The following is a 20900-nucleotide window of genomic DNA, read 5'->3' as shown; positions in this document are numbered from 1 at the left end:
TCAATTAACTTTAAAAAAAATGACACACCATTGAGATATTGCAATCAAGACTTAATTTGTTACCTTGATTTATTCGGGAATTAAATAAAGTGGCTGTACCAAACACGAAAATCATCGTTCACAATAACACTGCTTCATTAATATCCACATCTTTTTAGGAAAATATATATATATATATACATCCATATCTTATTTTTATATATATTTTTTTTGACTAATTTGATTGACTGCCGCGCTTTTCTGTTTAATTAATCCTTTTTTATTGCTTGGTGATCTAGATTATGCTTCGATTGATGGGATGACAATGAAATTGGTAATAACACGTAGGGTTAATGTTAGATTCGTAAGACTATATGTAGGAGAATTCTAGATTTTTTCGTAATATAGGTCTCGCCCTCTCTATAATCTATTAATACAATCTATGAATTAAAATTAACAGCCAAATTAAATAATTTCCAGGAATTTCATACTAATATTATTATAATGGAAAAAATATTTTCTGGGAAACACCTACAGAGAGAGAAAATAGAAATCAACTTTTCAAGGAAGAACTGGTATTCTGAACTCTTAATTCAGGGAAGATATTCAAACTTGCAGGAATCATGACCTGCCATACAGAAAAAATGGAAAATGTCAAGAATGTTTTCCATTGTACATATGAATATTCATGAAGCCATTTTAGACAAAATATTGTACTCTATATAGCTGATTATGATTAATACAATCTCTCATCCTGCCACCTATAATATATTAGCCTACTTATTATTATTTTTTTAAATAAAATGAAATATTTTTTATATCTTAAATTCAAGATTTTTCATACTTCAGTCCAAAGTAGTTTGTATGGTTAATTAGTCTAAAATTGTAATGTGATACTCAAAAGTAAAAAGACTCCCAAAGAGATTTAAAAAAAATCATATTAAGAATACAGGCCCAAAACAAAAGCCCTAAAGAACCAAAAATTGAATCGACAAAGTTAGGCATATGGGCTTCCTCTTTGATGCCTCTCCAATGGAGAAATTATTAAATGCATACAAAACTCTAGAATTAATACAAGTAAACCCACAAAAGTATAATAATATACCAAAAACTCTAAAATAAACTACACACCAACTACTCACGAGGGGTGAGCAAATAATTTGTGAGTTCGCGAATCCGATCCAATCGGATCCATGGCCACTCCTACTGCTTACAACTTGAGGTGGGACCCATTCCTTAAGTTGATATATCAGAAGTTCAAAATACATCATATATTACAAATAAAATTGAACCCGAGTTTCGATAAGACTGAAACACCAAGTTAAGTAACCGATGGTTCTGGAGTGTTCTAATAAGTTCTCCGAAATAATCACTTGATTCAGAATCAATTTCCAAATCTTTTGGATTGAGCAATTCAGATTGATGGTTGAAAATAGGAGTGTGTGTTTGTGTTTTCTTACTTGGATCAAAGTTAGTGATGATTGAAGCAGCACTGAAGTAGCAATCTCCTCCTGTGTGCTTGAAGTTCTGATAGTAGTTGTTGAAAGCAAAAGAGGCATGGTCCCTCACTGTGTTTGGGAAAAAGCAAGGCTGATTCACTTGTATCTTACTACAATCTGCACCATTCCCACATGCCCAATCAAGTGCAGTTTGTACTACGTCTTCTGGTATCTGCTCATCTGCTATGCACCATACCTCATTGTGCCCATCTAATCTCACACACAAAAACGATTACATTAATGTCACCTTTGCGAACACTGAATTGGAAAATTTTAGTTTAAATTTTGAATTAAATTCCCTCCAACTCTAATTTTAAATCGAAGGCTCCAATTTGATGCTCTCAAATAGCACAAATGAAACTAGAAAAGTAGTACGTACTATTGGATTCATTTTATATCATATCCCAGTGCCTTTAATTTCACTATGAACATAATGATTAACTTACCAAAAGAGAAAAATAAAAAATAAAAATTGAATAAAAATCATGTCCTTGAAATTAACATCCAAATATATTTCTGATGATAGTGATGATCATCTGAGTTAAAATCAAACATTGATGTAAAAATCAATCAATAAAAGTGAAGAAATTCATTGGGTTTTTGAAAAATTACCAGATTTTTGTAGAAATGATGACAAAAAGATCAAAGCGAGTAGAATCCTTAAATAAACAGATGTCATTGTTGTTATAGAGCTGTTGCAGTGGCCTCTATTACAAGTAGAACTTGGCATGGTCATTTTCACAAACAGTTGGAGATCTGTGTTATATGTATGAATTTAATTCAACAACATCAACAGAATTCGTGGCTTTTGTGATGCCACACTCTTTGCATTCCTTAATTTTGTTCTTGGGATGCCTGAATTGCGGTTTCTTTTAGATTTTAAACTGAAGTAAAACAAATTTAAATAAATAAAATCAAAATCAAAATCAATGAGCTACTAATGACCCAAATGATATGTCATAAAAATGATTATCAGTTACAAGTTCAAAACGACCTTTTATGATGCACATAAAAATGATTTGTCAGTTACAAATTAAGCTTGTTACCGTTCTTTTTGTGACACAAATGACCCGGCTGTTCAAATCATATCATCAATGACTCATTATTTGTAACATTTTTATTATTTTATATAAATGTATTGTTCACTCAAACTTTACACAGTTTGTTCTAGGTCAGGAAAAATAATATATTAAACCTATATGGATGTACTTATATTTGTGCATGTGCCTCTGAAGGTCACGGGAAGACAATAACTTAATTATTGTAATAATAATAATAATAATAATTGTGTTAAGTAGTGTGATAGTTAGCCTAAAACTTTTGTTAAAAAAAAAAAAAATGCTTTGTTGAGTTGAGTTATATTCGAACTCACGTCTTGTGCTTGTCTATCTGTATCAATATGTGATTCTTAACCATTCCATTTACCCTCATTTTTCAGGTTAATTATATTTTATAAGAGAGTGTATCTAGTTATCAATGTCTATGATTTTCCATTATCTAGTTGCCATGTGTAAATCATTCAAAGATGAAATAACTTTTAAATTTTGAGAAAATATAATGACAAACTGATCTATAGGTTGGGGTTTTAGATTCCAAGAGGCCGTTGGTGATTTTTTTTTTTTTTTTTTCCCCTCTCTATAGTCTATACTAGTTTCGAAAACTCAACCTAGGGCTGAGAAGTTAAAACCTAACAATGGTACACACACAGTTTCAGAACTGCTGGTTAACAGTTTAAGAACATCTCAGACTGACCGGAAATTTTTTTACCAACATCTCTGATTCACACCTGCAACTCTGATTAGCAGCTCCAAAACAACATAACAGCATAACGGGCATCAACTAGCACAAGATAAAGCTCAACAGTAAATCATCAACTCAATGAAGCCTTGACGGCTGAACACAAGAGAACAAATTTGTAAATGAGGGGTAAAGGGTCATAACTTAGTTTAAGCTCGATGTGTTAGGTTTCCATGGAATTGAAAGTCATCCAGAGGACTGTTTCCATCACAGCAGTTTGTCAACTCTTCTTTGTGCACCACCACTGCACATGTAAATTCAAAAGGAAGCGTCTCAAGCTACGATATTCTTCCAGTGATCACAGCAGTGAGCCCCCTAAATCAGTCTAGTGGAAGTATCTTCAAATGAAAGGTGGCATAGGCAGTGGGATACTAAGAAAGGAAAGTAAGTTTTCTTAACGAAAGCTAGAGATTGAGGCCAATTTCGTTAAAATCTAAGCATTGCTAGCTACCTATGCTAGGGCTGCCCACCAGATTATGATCTCATAGATGAGCTGCCACACTAAGAATGACAATGTCGAGCTATGCAAATGCAAGATGTCGTGTACAAATTATGTCCATGTACTAAATATAGCCAATCAAAAGCAGGTCATTGGATTAATCCATATTAAAGAAGAGGTTCGCCACAAACAAGCAAGAATACAGTTAGAAATATATAGATTTGCAGAAGGTTAAGACTTGCTAATTCTATTTGCCTTTTCTTTTCAAGGCAAATAATGTCATATAAGTTCTTCACCAAGAAATAATGTCATTACGAAGTTCAAACAAGATGGATAATATTTCACAGTGCTGCAACAATTTTAGACATTTCATACATACAAACAACTAATAATGAACAAAAAAACTTACTCAAGAAAATGAGCCAAGATAATGGCTGTCTATTTTGGCTGACCATCTGACTTTGAAGGTACATTATAAACATTCTTGAGCAGGTCCTGGATCTTGTTATACATCATCATCTGGGAAGTCTCATTTCCTCCAGCACTGCTCTGTGACATCCTCGAACTCTCCTGAAGCTTAATCTTCTCAAAAAGGTATTGCTTCTCAGCCTCAGCCTCGTTCAAACGAAGTTTGAGATACCTGCTGGCATAATCCTCCTCTGACTTCTCTGATTTGGCAAGTGCAATCCTTTGGAGCCTTTCAGCTTCTCGCCTAGCCTCATTGGCCTTGAGCTCGAACATATCAGCCTCGGCCTGCTTAAGTCTTACAATGCTTTCAAGCTCGTCAACTTGTTGCTTCTTCATCTGCCTCTCCATATTTAGTGCCGCCACTTCCCTAACCTTATCCTTGAGCTCCTGATCACAAGCATCAAGAGCTAAGCGGGCTTTCTTTACCATCTGCATCTTCTCCTCTGCCACCATTTCCATTTTTCTAATGGCTTCCTGCACTACATCAGCAATCCGGTTGCATGCCTCCTGGGGGGCTATCATCCGTCCACTTTCATCAGTTTCTAGATTCTTTGAAGGGTCCACCTCCAGCTCTGTACAAAAAGAAATTTTTTTACAGAGAAATTGGAACAATAAGGAAAACTTGATTCAATCAATAAAGAAGTTTTTCTAGTGTGTCTAGATTTGCTACGAGTGAAGTATGTTAGAGACACTGACAAACACCAAATCCATATAGTTGATTCCAGCAAAAGATAAATTTTTGTTATCCAATATGATGTCTCCTTTTATTTTCTTTTATTTATTTCTTTATATTATTATTAATTTTTTTTTTTTTTGGAGGTTGGCATCCGATGCTAAAATGAGTAGACCTTTTTTTTTACTAACTAAAATGAGTAGACTCAAATGCTAAAAGTTTAGCGGTGTGAGATTCTAAAAGTTTAGCCAACTGCAATTTTTTTTCCTATGCTAGATTTTAGCATTGGCAAAGATCTGTCAACATCATATTTTTATCAGTCCATCAGTCATAGTGAAATACTAAAATCCGCAGGTAAATTTAATTTTTTTTGGCAAGTAATCAGCAGGTAAATTTAGCCAAATGCTAGAATCCAGCAAAGCAAAAGCTAGAATCAATAATAGATTTTTCTGCTCATCCATATTCCTCCCATTCAATCAGTACTGTGAAATGCTAAAATCTGCAGATAAATTTTTGTCATCTCAAGGTGAACAATATATTTTCTTTTTTGTTTTTCATTTCTTGAGGTAGACATCCAAAAAGGATTAGGACTCAACAAGAAATATCGACTTATCATAATCCTAAACAGATCCCAAGAGAAGGAAGGAACTTGTAGAGTTCCGCATTGTAATAAGAATGCTGTAGAAAACCGACTACTGATTACTGAGTCATACTCGCCCAGGCAAAATCCAAGAGCGGTTGAGCTCAAGCAGAGCTCCAGCCTGTTTGAGCTCACTCAGCTTGACCGAAACTAGCTAAGTTTGAGTTCGACTCAACTCGACTTAATTACCCAAACAAGCCCTGCTCGAGCTCAAAAAACTCAGGAACAAGTTGAAATTATGCCTCATTGGAAGAAGATACAGCTTTTAGTCCCAAACAAGAAAATTGTAAGCTCCAAAATTTAATCTGTTTCTTCTCCCACATATTAGCTGAAAACAAACATTCTGTTATTTGCAAAATGGGGTTCAAAACACTCAAATACCAAATAAAAGAAAACCCTACCACTCAAATTTCAATTTTTTTACTTTTCCCACATTTTCCCAGCCACCATGAATCTATTAGAAAAAAAATGGGGGGTTCAAAACAACATTCAAAGACAAATCAAAAGTCTTTACCTTAATGCTAATCCTTCTGGCAACTGAAATCTTCAATCTCATATTCTTTTACACCACCACAATGGACTTTCGCTTTTGGGTCACTGTTGTGGGTTGACTGACTATTTGGATGCCCTGACAGTTGCTCTATGTCGGGATCGGTAAGCACCGGGAAATGGAGGATAAAGGCAGTTGCAATCATAAAACTCAATACCGTGATTCACCAAGTAATTGGTAATGTAAAAAGATAAGGTTGAGCAATTAGCTGCTTTAGGGTTGGACGTCTATCTATCTTACCATGCTATCCTACTTCTATAAAGACCTGCAGAAGAAACACTCATACTCATCTTTCTGCAGCTCGTCACTACACCAGTTCATCCTTTCAGCTTCTTAATTCAAAAATATAGTGAATGCTTTCCTGTTCTTACTGGTATCCAACCTCTTGAAGGGGAAAGTCAGGACCTCCCTTACCCAAGTGCATTTGTTATTTGATTCTGTCTAAAATCCCAACTTGACTGATAGAGATGGCATTTGTATCATTCAATCACTATTGCCTCTTCAGGTATACACTCATTTTTTCTCCTAAAGATAGGTAGATGACCTATCTTTTTCTACCTTTCATCGAAAGGGTAGAAAAACAGATGGCATTTGTACCAATCAATCACTATCTCCTCTTCAGGTATACACTATTTTTTTCTCCCACGGATAGGTAGATCATCTGTCTTTTTCTACTTTTCGTCAGAAGGTGTAGTCCGACTCGGGAAAGGGGGGGGGGAAAAAGAAGCATTGTGTGGCCTACCAACTGAGCAGAGTTTATCAACTATGGTATAAGGCGAAAGCGATCCAACAAGTAGATCATGGACCCACTTCATAGATTTAAGGCTCACTAGCACAACATATATCACTTTATAACATGTGTGGTACCTTTTTACTACATGGACCTACCATGCAATTTGGCAAAATTGCAAAATTTTATACCAACTAAATGGTTCACAAAATGAAGTCCCAACGTTGATAAATGCATAACATGTTAGGAGCATCTCAATAGCATACAACAAATATATGCATCCAAAGCAATTCAAACAAAGAACTACATATTTAGAAATAATACCTAGAACTAAACAATGTCTCTGCAATGGACCCTCCACCACGGAAGCAATTTTTAGTTGACTTGGCATGACTCTCTTTTACAATAAAGCTATTCAACAATAAATAATAATGGGTACCTTGAAAGAACAGCAATATTACTTTACAAGCAAAAGGTTCTGCTGCTCCGCCTTTCAGTTTTTCCATGAGCTCCTCACACTTCCAGAACAGTTTCCTCCCTCTGGGATCTTCACTCCCGCGGAAAATTCTACTCACGTAGTCAAGTTCTCTTATCAGAGCCTCCCTATCCCAGTTTGGTGCACAGTGTTGAAAAACATCTTTAACCCACCCTAGTAACTCGGATGTTCTACTGCAAGCTCGGCACCTGAAAAGCATATCTACCCTGTTTGCTGCAGTATTAACAGAAGGGCCCATGCCAATCTGTCCATTGCGAATAGCACAATCCGTGTGGGTCCAATGTGAACATAAATCACAACCAATCCACCGGCATGTGTTCACCTCAAAATCAAACTTGTTACAAATCACACACATGCAAAGATTGCAGAAACCATTTCTCATAGAGCAAATCTCACAGGTACAGTCCTCTGCGGGAAGCGGACTTCCACACGCTATATTTCTGCACCTCTTGTACAAAAAAACCTCAAGAAGAGAAGCTTGGGAGAGACTGACATTTGGATGCAGAAATGCCTGGATTCCAGTCTTGATCGCAACTAGAATCTCCAGCTGAATACGGTGCGCTCTAACCAGTGTTTTGTCAGTCAAATCACCCCTACTCTGAACTAGCTTCTGCAGAGACAGGAACTCCTCTCTATGCTGAGAACCACCTGTTCCCTCAAGAATAACCCGAAGCTCATTCTTGAGATTTTCAAGAAACTCATCTGGAAGATGTTGCACTCGTTCAGATATTATATCTACTCTTTCTCTGGCCACATCTCGAAGAGACATCTTATCTGAGCTTGAGATATGGCGAACGACAGAATGTTCAGCAAAACCATTCTCCCCTTCCTTCTCCTTCTCCTTCTCCATTTTTTTGGCCATCAAAGCATCAGCAGTGGGCCAGGTTTCCTGTGAACTGGCACTCTCTGATGGGGACTCACGAACCTGGTCGGAATTTGAACCACGCTCCTGAAGAATGGGAGACTCAGAAGCATCTAGTGAAACTAGGGATAGGGATGTCTGCAATCCACCAGGTCGTGGTTGTTGGCGTGGAGGCAGCATTTTTGGTGAAGGTTGGTGATGAAAATGAGAGCCAGAAGATGTTCCCATCTAACGATCAGCTAATTAATCTGAAAATACATTTTTTTTTAAAAATATGAGATAATGAACAAGAAAATGCCCATTTGTGCTTTTAACCAAAATCATAATAAATGACTGAACTAGGTATATTGAGAGCACAAGCTGAGAAAAAAAAAAAAAAAAAGAAGAAGATATTCTCCCCGTAATTCCATTAGGAAGACGGTTAAATTCCATTATAAAACAAATTTTTATTAGACAAATATCTTGAAGTTCACAATTATTTACTTTCGGACAGACACAAAACAGTTCCAAAACCCTGAATTTCATATTCAAAGCAGGAAAGTTAAACTAGAATATGTTATTAGGCACTTATTGAATAAGCTTCTCCAGAAAACTTTATATATATATATATACATATATTTAATTTTTGTTGAGTAAGAAGTGCTAACTATTTTACAACAAAAGTAGCAATGCTTTAGTAAAAGTGATAGCTACAGTAGTTATGACTTGGTAACAATGTTAGTCACACAATCAGAACAATCAAGATTTTCACTTCCTAAAACTAAAAAGCAAATATTTCTCAATTCCATTGTTTGAGAACAACAAAACAGCTTTGAAAAGAGCACTGAATAGGTACTTAGGTTCAGAACATTATCAGATCTAAGTCACTGAATGGATTTTTTTATCTCAATAACAAAACATTTTCTACAAAATCATGTTGACTGAAAAATGTTCAATAAAATCTAAGTAAAAATAAAATTAGCTTGCAAAACTTGAAAATGAATAACAAATTATTTCCACAAGTCACTTCCCAAACATACAGTTGGAGCTCATAAGTCCAAAAAATAGACATTTATATATGCAAAATAATATACACATATTAAGAAGTACACACACTTCCCTGAAGCTGTCGTGCCGTGCTGGACAAGTGTCAAACATTGACAGTTTGTAGACACTCCTAAACATGTTTCCTACACTTCGTGGACATGTTGATAGTTCAAAAATAAATTTTAGTATTGTAGACAATTGGTTGACACATCCCAAACAATCTTCAATAAAAGTCATACGCCGCACAAAAAGGTCTTAAAATGAGCCATGTCTAACATTTCTTTAAGCAAGATAAAAACAACCCTAAGTGTCTAACCTTTCTTTCCTAAGAAAAATTGGTCTTGAACTTATCGACCAAGATGAGTCAAGCAAACAATTGGCACTTTTTAATGCAAGACAAGAATATAATTGCATTGACAAAATTATAATGGAAGAAAAGTAACGGTAGTAGTCTATATATAAAATAAATTTTGCATTGTATTTGTGTAGTTTTATTTTCAACATTATACAAATCTCATAGAGACTAGAAAATTAATCATAGTTGAGCAATTGTCTTAAATAAAATATACATTTATGTATCGCTGTGCCCATACCATGTCTGTAACATATCTTTTTAGGATTTGACATGTCAGTATAATTATGTAGTACCATATTCATGTCCCAACTGTAATGCCTAATCTTTTACACAGCCAGTTCTAAGCCCAGAAAAAGGAGGAGCGCTGTGTACTTAATACAAATATAAATATACATATATATGTGCACACAGTGCTTATATATCCAAATTCATAAATGTGCATATATAACATATATACAAATACATATTTTCATGTAAACTCGCTCGCATAAATGCCTATATATTGAGCTATACATACACCACTATAAAAGAAAAATACACCACTGCCGTGGCAATAACACGTGTTTTTTTATTTTTATTTTTTATTTTTTTATTATATATATATATATATATATAAAATTAAAATATGTAAAAAATAATAAAAATTCTTAACTCTCTCTCTTTCATAGAAATTTAAAATGGACATTTGGTGTGGAGGAGGTCTCTTCATCATGTATTTTTTGTTATACGTTTTTCTTTTATCATTTATCATTTTTAATTTTATGTTATACTTAATCATATGTTTTTAGCATGCATTTCTTAAAAAAGCAATTTTCAAAACTTCATCCGAAGACCACAAAATAAGGACTTTATGAAAAATATACATTGTGCATAACATTTCCAATTTCTTCAATCTAGTCTCAACTCTCAACACACCAGGAACCTAAAAACCAAAATCCAAAACCTAATCCTAACATACAAAAGCTCAAGCAAACACACATATACCTGGTGTACTGAAAATAGCAGCCGAAGATCTCAGGTGCATAAAAGATAATTACAACTAGTAGTCACAAAATCAACAAGTATCAATTTACATCCCTATATACATTCCAATTCCAATTAATTTTAAACATCACAATCAATACCCCAAATTACACCAGATCAAATAACCTTCCTACCATATAATGTGATCAGAAGTTCAAATTCATAACTGAATCAATTCAACACCAACAAAATATAAGAAATTCACATATTTAGTGATGGATAGTAGATTGAGATCACTCACCAGAAAATCCTCAATTGATGATGATGGAAACACAAATAAACTTCGAATTCAACCAAGATATGGGGAACAACTCTGAGATCGTCCCTCTTCACAAAAACCCTAGTCCAGGTCGGACAAGAGTAACCCCACCCACTCGGCCAAGGAACTTTACTAATAAAAGTAACTGCTCTTTTTACGTTTTCACTCTACCTTTGCTTGTAGTTGTAGACAATAGAACTGTGGGATGGCTTGATGAAGATGACCGGATCGGCCGGTAAATATCCACTTGGTCAACCTTCGTCAACGTTTCTCTTTCCCGCGTCTTTGACTCTTGTGGCATTACAACAGTGCCACTGACATTCTAATTTAATTATTCAAAGGACAAATTGGATTATACCTACCTTACTATCAAAAAACACTCTTGAATTACAAAAATTTACAAATTACCCCTCTTTGGTAGACGAATTTTGAAAATTTTGGTATCAAAAGAGGTCAGGTGCACGGGAAAAAATCCTCTCCTGCTCTTCTCTCACCGGAACGTGTTCTTGGAGGGGTAAATGCTGACATGGCACTTTTAGTTAAAATGATATTTATTAGACCGTTTGTATAATACATATTAGTTGTAGTCTTGTAGACTATTTTTATACGAAATGTTTTATTCAATTGAATTTGACTGAAATTTGAACTTCTCCCAAAATTTGAATTCATTTCCCCCAAAGTATTATGTATATTTACGCCTCTCTCTTCATATCCAAGCTAGAGGATGGAAGTTTCAAAATTCGGCTCTCTCTCTGAGATCCAAACTAGATAATGGAAGTTCCAAAATTCGGCAAAGAAGCAAAGCAAAAAATATTCTGGCAAAGTTGCATGTTTGGATTGGATTAGTTTTTGTTTATTTTTATTACTTGCAGAACTAATATACCCATTGGTAGCTTGTTTTTAATTTATTGGTAGAGCCTAATCTGTTAGTCTTTCTTATTGTATTATTTTGTTGGATATGTAATGTTTTCCATATACTGCATCATTATCTCATTTATTTGATTGTAAAATATTATTGTCCCTTTTTAGGGAAGCTCCGATTTAAAGTAAAAGCACCCTACATTCCGGCGAGAAGTACCATAGATTCCAGCGGGAAGTAGAAGACCACCATACATTCCTGCGAGAAGTAGAAGACCACCATACATTCCGTAGAAGTCCACCATACAATATTTGTAATTTTGTTTGTTTTTCATCATTTTTATAATTTTTAGTATGTTAAATTTGCAGAGTTTATGGTTTTAATTATCTGTTATAAGTGTTCATTTGTGATTTAGAAAAATTTGTAATTTTGTTAGTTTTTTTGCATTTTCATAATTTTGGTATATTAAATTGCAGAGTCTGTGACTTTATTTATCTGTTATAAGTGTTCATTTGTGATTTAAAAATATTTGTAATTTTGTTATTTTCCTTATTTATTACTATATACCTTGTTATATTTTTTTGTTTCTATATTGTTCATAGTGTTGTGTGTTTAGTATCTTTTGTGGGTATCCATGTTAAATCAAATTAAGTAATGAATTTGGCGTATTTGAATTGAAATCCCTTCTCTTTTACTATATATATTACAGTATCATTTTTTACCCAAAATAGATCGATTAATTAATTATATTAGCTTTCATATCTGTCTAATTTATTTTACACATTCATTATGTACTTTCCTCGTATTGTACTATCTTTTTAAGGGTTTTAGGAATTGAGAGATAATATGTTTTTCAGTGGAGATAATGTTACATTGAAATTAACTTAATTCAATTTATAATTTTACTGTTGCATTGGAAATTATTTGAAATGCCAAATTTAGTTATAGTAATATGTAGATAATAAATTGAGAGATAATCTTAATATATTTTCTAATGGAGATATGTTACATTGAAATTAAGTTAATTGTACGATTTTATTGAAGTTGATTTGGAATGTCAAATTTAGTTATATTAATAAGTAGTGCCAATGTTAAAAAATGTTATGAATTTATACACATCTATGATATTACTCTATTTATTAAAATGTGATGGTTTATTTATTGAAATGTTGACAGTTTTATTTTTGTAAAACGTTTTGTTGTTCAGTTGAAGCATGTTAGGATTTATTTTGTATGATATGTTCATATAAGTGGTACCACATGTTAGAAAAGTTTATGAACGTTGGGATATGCATCATATTACTTTATCAGAAAAATTTGTGTAAAAATGCTAGTAAAAAGATGTGATGGTTTATTAATTAAAATGTTGACACTTATTTGTGAAAAGTTATGTTGTTCAGTTAAAGTATATTATGATATGTTTTGTATGACATGTTCATATAAGTGATGCCACATGTTGGGAAAATGTATGAATGTGTGGATATGCATTATATCATTCTATCACTTAAAATCATGTGAAGATATTAGGTAAAAGATGTGATGGTTTATATATTTAACTGTTGACACCTTGTAAAAAGTTATGTTATGTATAAAAGAAGTGTCATTTATTTGCTTCCCATTTTAAATAATTTTTCTATATGAGGTTAACTTGAAGTATGTTATGATATATTTTGTATGACATGTTCATATAAGTGGTGTCACATTTAAAAAAAATGTATGAATGTGTGAATATGCATTATATTACTTTATCACTTAAAATCATGTGAATATGTTAAGTAAAAGATGTGATGGTTTATATATTAAACTATTAATATCTGTTTGTAAAAAGTTATGTTGTTATGTATAAAAGATGTGTTATTATTTTTGTGTAACTTGTATCAGTAAAAATATGAATTAAATTCAATATCAAATAAATATTTTTAGAATGACATATAATTTATAAATTTAACATATTTTACGTTGTTATGTCATTCTAAAATATATTTGTTTGATATTGAATTTAATTTAAATTTTTATTGATACAAGTCATATAAAAATAATATATGATACATGTTATAAGTAAGTTAAGATGCTACACATATTTTAGGTTTGAAACATATTACGTTAAATTAATGATGTTATTTATAAAATATGCTTATTTGTGTAGGTACAAATATTTAGAAGAAAGAAATTAATCCATAAACTTAACATATTTTACGTTGTTATGTCATTCCAAAACATATTTGTTTGATATTAAATTTAATTCATGTTTTTACTAATACAGGTCACATAAAAATAATATATGATACATGTTACAAATAAGTTAAAATGTTGCATATAATTTAGGTTTGAAATATATTACGTTTAATTCCTGCCATTATTCGTAAGATATGTTTATTTGTGTAAGTGCAAAAATTTGGAAGAAATAAATTAATCTATAAAGTTAACATATTTTATGTTGTTATGTCATTCTAAAAAATATTTGTTTGATGTTGAATTTAATTCGGTTTTTTATTGATACAAGTCACACAAAAATAATATATGATACATGTTATAAGTAAGTTAAGATGTTACATATAATTTAGGTTTGAAATATATTATGTTAAATTAATGATGTTATTCGTAAAATATGTTTGTTTGTGTAGTTGCAAAAATTTAAAAGAAAAAAATAAATTCATAAATTTACCATGTTTTATGTTGTTATGTTATTCTAAAACATATTAGTTTGATATTCAATTTAATTCATATTTTTATTGATTCAAGTCACATAAAAATAATATATGATATATGTTACAAGTAAATTAAAACGTTACATATAATTTAGGTTTGAAACTTATTATGTTTAATTTCTAATGTTATTCGTAAATGTCTATGCGCAAAGATTGGGAAGAAAAAAATTAATCCATAAATTTAACATGTTTTACATTTTTATGTCATTCTAAAATATATCTGTTTGATATTGAATTTAATTCATATTTTTATTGATACAAGTCACATAAAAATAATATATGACTATATGTATCAATATATTTATATATACAAGAGAAGAAAAAAAAAAACAGAAATATAACGTAATTGGAAACCACTAAAAACATATAATATATATATATATATATATATATATATATATATATATATATATATTACCATTAAAAACAGATAATATACCATTAAAAACATAATTGGAAACCATTAAAAACAGATAATATATTTATTACCATTAAAAAACAAATAATATAACATTAAAAACGTAATATATATGATTAAAAATATAGTTTTCTCTCTCTAGATTTTCTCCGTAATTATATATATTATCTATTTCATGATTTTTTTTTTTATTTGAAAAAGAAAAAAAGAAACAGATGATGCAATTTCGGCATCGACGATATTTCCGGCTAGATCAAGTGAATTATAGGAGAAGAGGAAGGTTGAGATCAGGAAGGTTGAGATCGGTATTGGTCTTTGCCTTGGTGTCGCGAAACTCATGCATCACTGCATCGTAAGAGAGGAGGTTTTGTCATTTGAATCCACGATGAACTTCATCTCTACTTCCACCATGGTTGGACCTCTGTGTGTGTGAGAGGTTTGAGATCTCGTTTTTGGTCTTTAATTTTAAAAAGAAGAAGTTTAGAAGAGCAACAGAGGAAGAGATGGTGCTCCTTTGAATCCACGATGAACTCCATCTCTACTTCCGCCATGGTTGCATCTCTCTGTGCGTGAGAGGTTTGAGATCTCGTTTTTGGTCTTTAATTTTGAAAAGAGAAGTTTAGAAGAGCAACAGAGGAAGAGAGCGATAGAAGGCAGATATATGGTAAATTATATGGTATAAGTATGTTTGTATATGTCATTTGTACCTGTGGTAAAAATAAAGTAGCTTAGTAAACTTTTCTTATTTCTGTGCTGAGTTGACGATGAGTAGGCGATGATGTGGCTGTTGGCCTAAGGATTTTATCTAAAGGTCAATCTTATGTTTTGATGATTACAAACCATTAATGATGTTTAAGTACTAATGTTTTAATTGAGTGATATATAGTTCATCAATATTCAATCCTCAATGTTGAGCTAGAAGATCCATTCCAAGCATTACAAATACTCAAGCTATGGATTCAAGGAAGCCTTAAAAGTTGCAAGAGATCAAAGGCATATTCAATCAAAGAAAAACTCGAACTTCAAAGATCATTCAAGCATTTCAAAGAAAGAAAACAAGTCTTCATCAAGCCTAAACGATCATGGTCAAGAATGAAGAAAAGGGGTAGATAAGATGGTGAGAGCTTAAGATTTAATGTCAAAGTATTTTTGAATTCATTTGAAGCTCATCTCTATAGGACCATGCATATCATACATCATATGCTCCTACATCATTAGCAATAGACTTTGAACTTCAATACACATATATTTAACATATGAAGTCTTTGCTAAAAATGAGTTAGTTCAAGCTTGCATAAGCTTTGAAAGAACTCAACTTAAGCTAGAAATGTTAGGACCATACACATTAATCATAATACTTATTTTGGTCTCTAGAAAGAAAAGGAAAAGGCATTGAATTTTATATTTCATCTTTAAAGCCCTTATTGTTATAATTTGGTAAATGACTCTAGGACACAATGCACTTGAAATTTAACATCTTCATATGTCCCTAGACTCTTAGAAATAGGCCTTGAACTTAATTGAATCATTCATCAAAGTCCTAGGTGCTAGAAAGATGGATATCTCAAAAGAAGCTATTTTCAGCTTAGAAAATTTCAGACCAGCTTGCACTAAAACTGCTATAACTATTTGTGTAGTTAGAATTTTTACACAAGGCCAGTGGCATTGGAAAGCTGACTTCGAGCCCTTGAGTTTAGACTCAAATTTCACCTAAATTGGATTAAAAATGACTGAGATATGAGCTTCACAAAATACCTGATTCTGCTCTGCGAAAATTCTGACCAGGTTGCACTTAAACAGCCATAACTTTTTCTATGGTTGGAATTTTTGAGCAAGGCCAGTGGCTTTAGATAGCTGACTTCAAGACAATAAGTTTAGACTCAAATTTCACCTCATTTGGAGTTTCATGGACTGAGTTATGTCTATTTGAAGTTATGCACTTTTTTCTGTCCAATTTAGCAGTAGCCTTCATGAAGCAAGAGCAACCTCTATAAGAAATAGAGCCAGCTCTCTCAAAGATTAGAGAAGGCTCTACAAATTTAGAGACGGCTCAGAAAAGTAGAGAAGGCTCAATGAAAAACTAGAGAGGGCTCTACCAAAAAGTAGAGAAGGCTCTACGAAAGTAGAGAAGGCTCTAAAAATCTAGAGAAGGCTCCACTTTTCTATTGAGCCGTCTCCTTTTCAGAAAAAGAGCCTGCTCCACTTTTCTAATGGAGCCGCCTCCATTTGAAATTGAGCCGCCTCCACTTTTGCAAAGAGCCGGCTCCTTTGAGGCTTTTGAATTACAACGGCAATTTTTCTGCATTTATTTCCTCTAACCACTTCTAACAGTTATATTGAGCTATGAATTTCTTTATATATACAGAGGGTTTGTCTGAAAAGAAAATACGATTTTAAGAGACATCATATTACATTGCAAAGAGAGCTTTTGTTTTCAATCTTCTCATCATCTCTCTCATTTCACTCTTATTCTATCTTGAGAGATTCCAGTAAAGATTAAAAGGGCTGCTGCTATTGTTTTAATCTTCATAGAGTTTTTGCTCTATTATACTACTTGAGAGAGCATTCAAGAACATTCATTCAAGTGTATCAAAGAGAGCTTTTGGCTCTACCATTATACAGAGCTTTTATTTTGGTTATACTCACTCATAGACCCTCTGTTCAAACATCGATCTTTATCTCATATACAAGCTTCCATAGTTGAATCAGAGTGAACTTCAGAGAGCATTTAGTGAGCCTTTGCTGAACTTTTGTTCTAGTATTTCATCAGAACTTTTGTTCTGTATTTTCCTTATCATCTCTTATACATTTCATACTTAGAGTTTGAGCTTCACTTGATTTCATATATACTTTATTGTGAGGTTTGATTTGTATCAGTTCTTGAGAGGATTTCTTGTACTGCAAATTCTATCTACAAATCTGCTGTAAGCCTAGGAGGAAGAGTTTCTCTTAGCAAAGAAATTGTAAGGGCTGGTGTGGCCTATGTAAAACTAAGAGAGGTGGTCTCTTAGCAAGGATACTGTAAAGGGTTGGTGTGACCCAAAAGGAAGCCTAGGAGAAGGGTGTTCCCCTAGCAAGAAAGAGAAGCAAGGTCTTGCTTCAATTAAAGGTTTGCTCTCCACCATTAAGGAGAAGCTCTAAGGAATTTGGGAAGTCTCAAGAGGGATCTTGAGCCGAGGAGTAGGAGTTTCCGAACCTCGCAAAAATTGCTGTGTTATTGTTTGCAATCTCTCTTCCCTTATCTCTTTTACAATTGTGCTAAATTGATTACTTTCATATCTTGTTTATTGCATAATTGGTTATACTGTTGATTAGAAATTGTAATTCTATAATTTGCGAAAATATTCACCCCCCCCTCTAGAGTCAATTCTTGGGTAACAATTGGTATCAGAGCCTAAACTCTATTAAAGGACTTAACCGTCTTAGAGTACGATCATGGCCAATAATAGTAGTATCACACACTTAGAATGTTATCCCATTGATAAACCTCCTTGTTTTGATGGAAATGATTATATCTATTGGAAAATTAGAATGAGGGCATTTTTAAAAAGTATTGATATTGATGTGTGGAAAGTTATAGAAAATGGTGGTCATATCCCAACTAAAGTTCTTGAAGGAAATAAATTTCCTAAGTCGAAAGGGGAAAGGGATGAAAATGATCATAGATTAATACAGTGTAATACTTTAGCCATATGCCATCTTTATTGTGCATTAAGCAAAAATGAGTTCAATAAGACTATCTTTTATAAAACGGCTAAAGAAATTTGGAACTCACTTGAATTAGCTTATGGAGGATCAATTAATGGTGAGGAATCACATATGCCTATGTTTATTGAAAAAGATGCTGTTTCCATCATAAATGAAAATGAATTAGTTAGTGAGATGTATTCTAGTTCTACTAACATTACTAATCATTTGAATTTTCTTATTAGAACTTACTCTTCTTCCTATAGTGAAGTAAATAAAGCAATTCAAAAGAAGAGTATTGCTCTCTAAGCTTCTAGCAAAGAAGCAAGTGACGTTAAAGAGTTGGACAAACTTTGTCTCATGGCCGATGAAGATGAGGTAAATCCTAATCATGAATTTTTTGATATAGAAGCCTCTTATAATGAACTAGTTGATGCACATAATGAATTACTTGATGCGTTTAAAGAGTTACATGGTGTGCTCGATAAAATGACTATGAAATGTTCTTCTCTTAAAAAGGAAAATCACAATCTCTCTCAAAGATATGAAAAAGTCCAAATGGAAAATGATTCTTTGAAAATGAAAAACCATTATCTTGTGCAAGAATTACAAAAGATCCAACTTGAAAACGAATCCTTGAAAAAGGAAAAGGATAATGTACTATCTATAGAGCCACCATCAATTGATTGCGTTTCCGAGTATAATTTTTCAAAGGAAATCATTGATGATCAAAATGGCACTTTAGCAAAGACAACCAAAGGAAAAGAGAACTTAAGTTCTATACTTGGAAATCAAAGAGTTGTTTATTTCAAAAATGAGATAAGACATGATCCTCATACTAAAGATACATGCTTGTTGAGAAGAAGAAAGCCTTTGTATGATCACTTTGTCAAAAGTGGTACTCATTCCTTTAAATGCAATTATTGTAAGAGGCTAGGACACACAATTCATGATTGTCCATATAGAAAGAAGTTGAGGTCAAAGAAGGTTTGGGTTCGAAAAGGAACTTATGTTCCATTGCCTAACTTATATGGACCCAAGAAAATTTGGGTACCAAAAGAAGAATATGCAACCCTTTCTTATAGGGTTACTTGATGGCATCAATCAAGGATTATAAATGATGCATCTATTTGAGAAACAACTTCCAAGCTAATGAAGTTAGTACCATGGATAAATATTTCCTTTCTCATTAATTTGCTCTTATATAAAGTATTCAATCATGAAATTCTAAGCATGACGCTCTTGATATGCTACTTGTTCCTAATAGATGTAAAAATGTCTATGTTTTGATTTTTTGCATAAAAGTTTTTTTTTTTTTATGAGTTATGAACATGCTAACAAGAAATGTTTTTCTATCCTTCAAATGATCTTTAGATTAACTATGCCCAATCTTTGTGATGGATTTATTGGAAGATATGCCATCAAATGAAAGCATACATTATCTAATATAGACCATCAATTCTATTTCATGTGAACCTTATCAAATGTATTAAAGTAGCAATGTATAAAAAGTCATCTTTATGCTTTTGTGATCTTAAATGTTTTATCTACTTATTTGTGTCACTTCCATACATATAGTAAATGAGGTTGTTCAACTTGAGGAACAAATCTCATTGGTAGAGCCATCTCATTAAAATGAAGAATGAGAATGTATATTGCTTTCCTAAGGGTCAGAAGTGTGTGGTCTATATAAAGGCTGTTATAGCAAATTGAAAGGGTAAGCCTCAAAGTAAAAAGAAAACCCTAGAAAAGAAAGCTAAATGAGAGTGTCTCGAGAGGCCATATGAACACATGATTTCCTGAGTTCTTAATCAAGAATGAAAGCTGAATACATTCTCAGAAATCAGTGAGCAAATGTAAAATACATTGAAGTGATGATGGATGCTTAAGAAACTGAAAATCTGGTGCAAAAGGTGTCTGGAAGGACTTAAATTTGCTGGAATCACTATCTTAGCTTGAAGAAGGTTTAAATAAGCTCTTATATCATGTTTAGATCTGCAGGAGGTGCTCACTTGAATAAAGTTGAGCTGAAGTAAGTTTTTCATATCCCTAACCCTCATTTAAGCTTATTTTCTGGTTCAGCCTCTGATTTATGAAAGGAAGTGTTAATATCTTGTTGTGATTCATCTGCCAATCATTCTAGCAAGTGTCTGTGGTTTAATAGAGACTAGTGAAGTTTAGAAGTTACATCAAAACTGACCAACTTGAAGTTTGGCCTAGTAAACCTAAGCTGTTAAGGTTTAAGGCCTGAAAATCTGGGATTCAAACTATGAAAATTGTTTACCATGCTTATCTTGATGTAATTACTGTCTGAGCAAGTGTATTTACATGAAATATATATGAGAGGTTCGAATTCAATGCAGTGGTGCAGTGATTTTATAGCTTTGTCCCTGAGTGCAGAGTTTCTATAGAAACTGGTCTATAACAGATTT

At 32.8% G+C, this 20900-nt stretch overlaps 2 protein-coding genes across 2 annotated transcripts; both read right to left on the bottom strand.

Moving 5' to 3' along the window:
• Positions 1 to 504: 504 nt before the first annotated feature.
• On the bottom strand, positions 505 to 2157 carry LOC132310640 (PLASMODESMATA CALLOSE-BINDING PROTEIN 1-like). Its single transcript, XM_059808702.1, has 3 exons — positions 2091 to 2157; positions 1440 to 1688; positions 505 to 607 (listed from the first exon to the last, which is right to left on the bottom strand). Exons 1-3 carry the CDS (start codon positions 2155 to 2157, stop codon positions 573 to 575), a joined length of 351 nt encoding a protein of 116 aa, XP_059664685.1. The 3' UTR covers positions 505 to 572.
• A 1709-nt stretch (positions 2158 to 3866) lies between these two features.
• On the bottom strand, positions 3867 to 11241 carry LOC132309134 (OBERON-like protein). Its single transcript, XM_059807485.1, has 3 exons — positions 10779 to 11241; positions 7215 to 8381; positions 3867 to 4754 (listed from the first exon to the last, which is right to left on the bottom strand). The coding sequence occupies exons 2-3, from the start codon at positions 8359 to 8361 to the stop codon at positions 4153 to 4155; spliced, it is 1749 nt and encodes a 582-aa protein (XP_059663468.1). The 5' UTR covers positions 8362 to 8381; positions 10779 to 11241; the 3' UTR covers positions 3867 to 4152.
• Between the last annotated feature and the right edge of the window lie 9659 nt (positions 11242 to 20900).

Source organism: Cornus florida, unplaced genomic scaffold (genome assembly GCF_030987335.1).
Source record: "Cornus florida cultivar Cherokee Brave unplaced genomic scaffold, ASM3098733v1 CherokeeBrave_3.0.0_Hap2_Chr01, whole genome shotgun sequence".
In the NCBI taxonomy this organism is placed as follows: domain Eukaryota; kingdom Viridiplantae; phylum Streptophyta; class Magnoliopsida; order Cornales; family Cornaceae; genus Cornus; species Cornus florida.
Note: the sequence above shows the minus strand (reverse complement) of the source record. Positions and strands in the feature narration are given on the sequence as shown.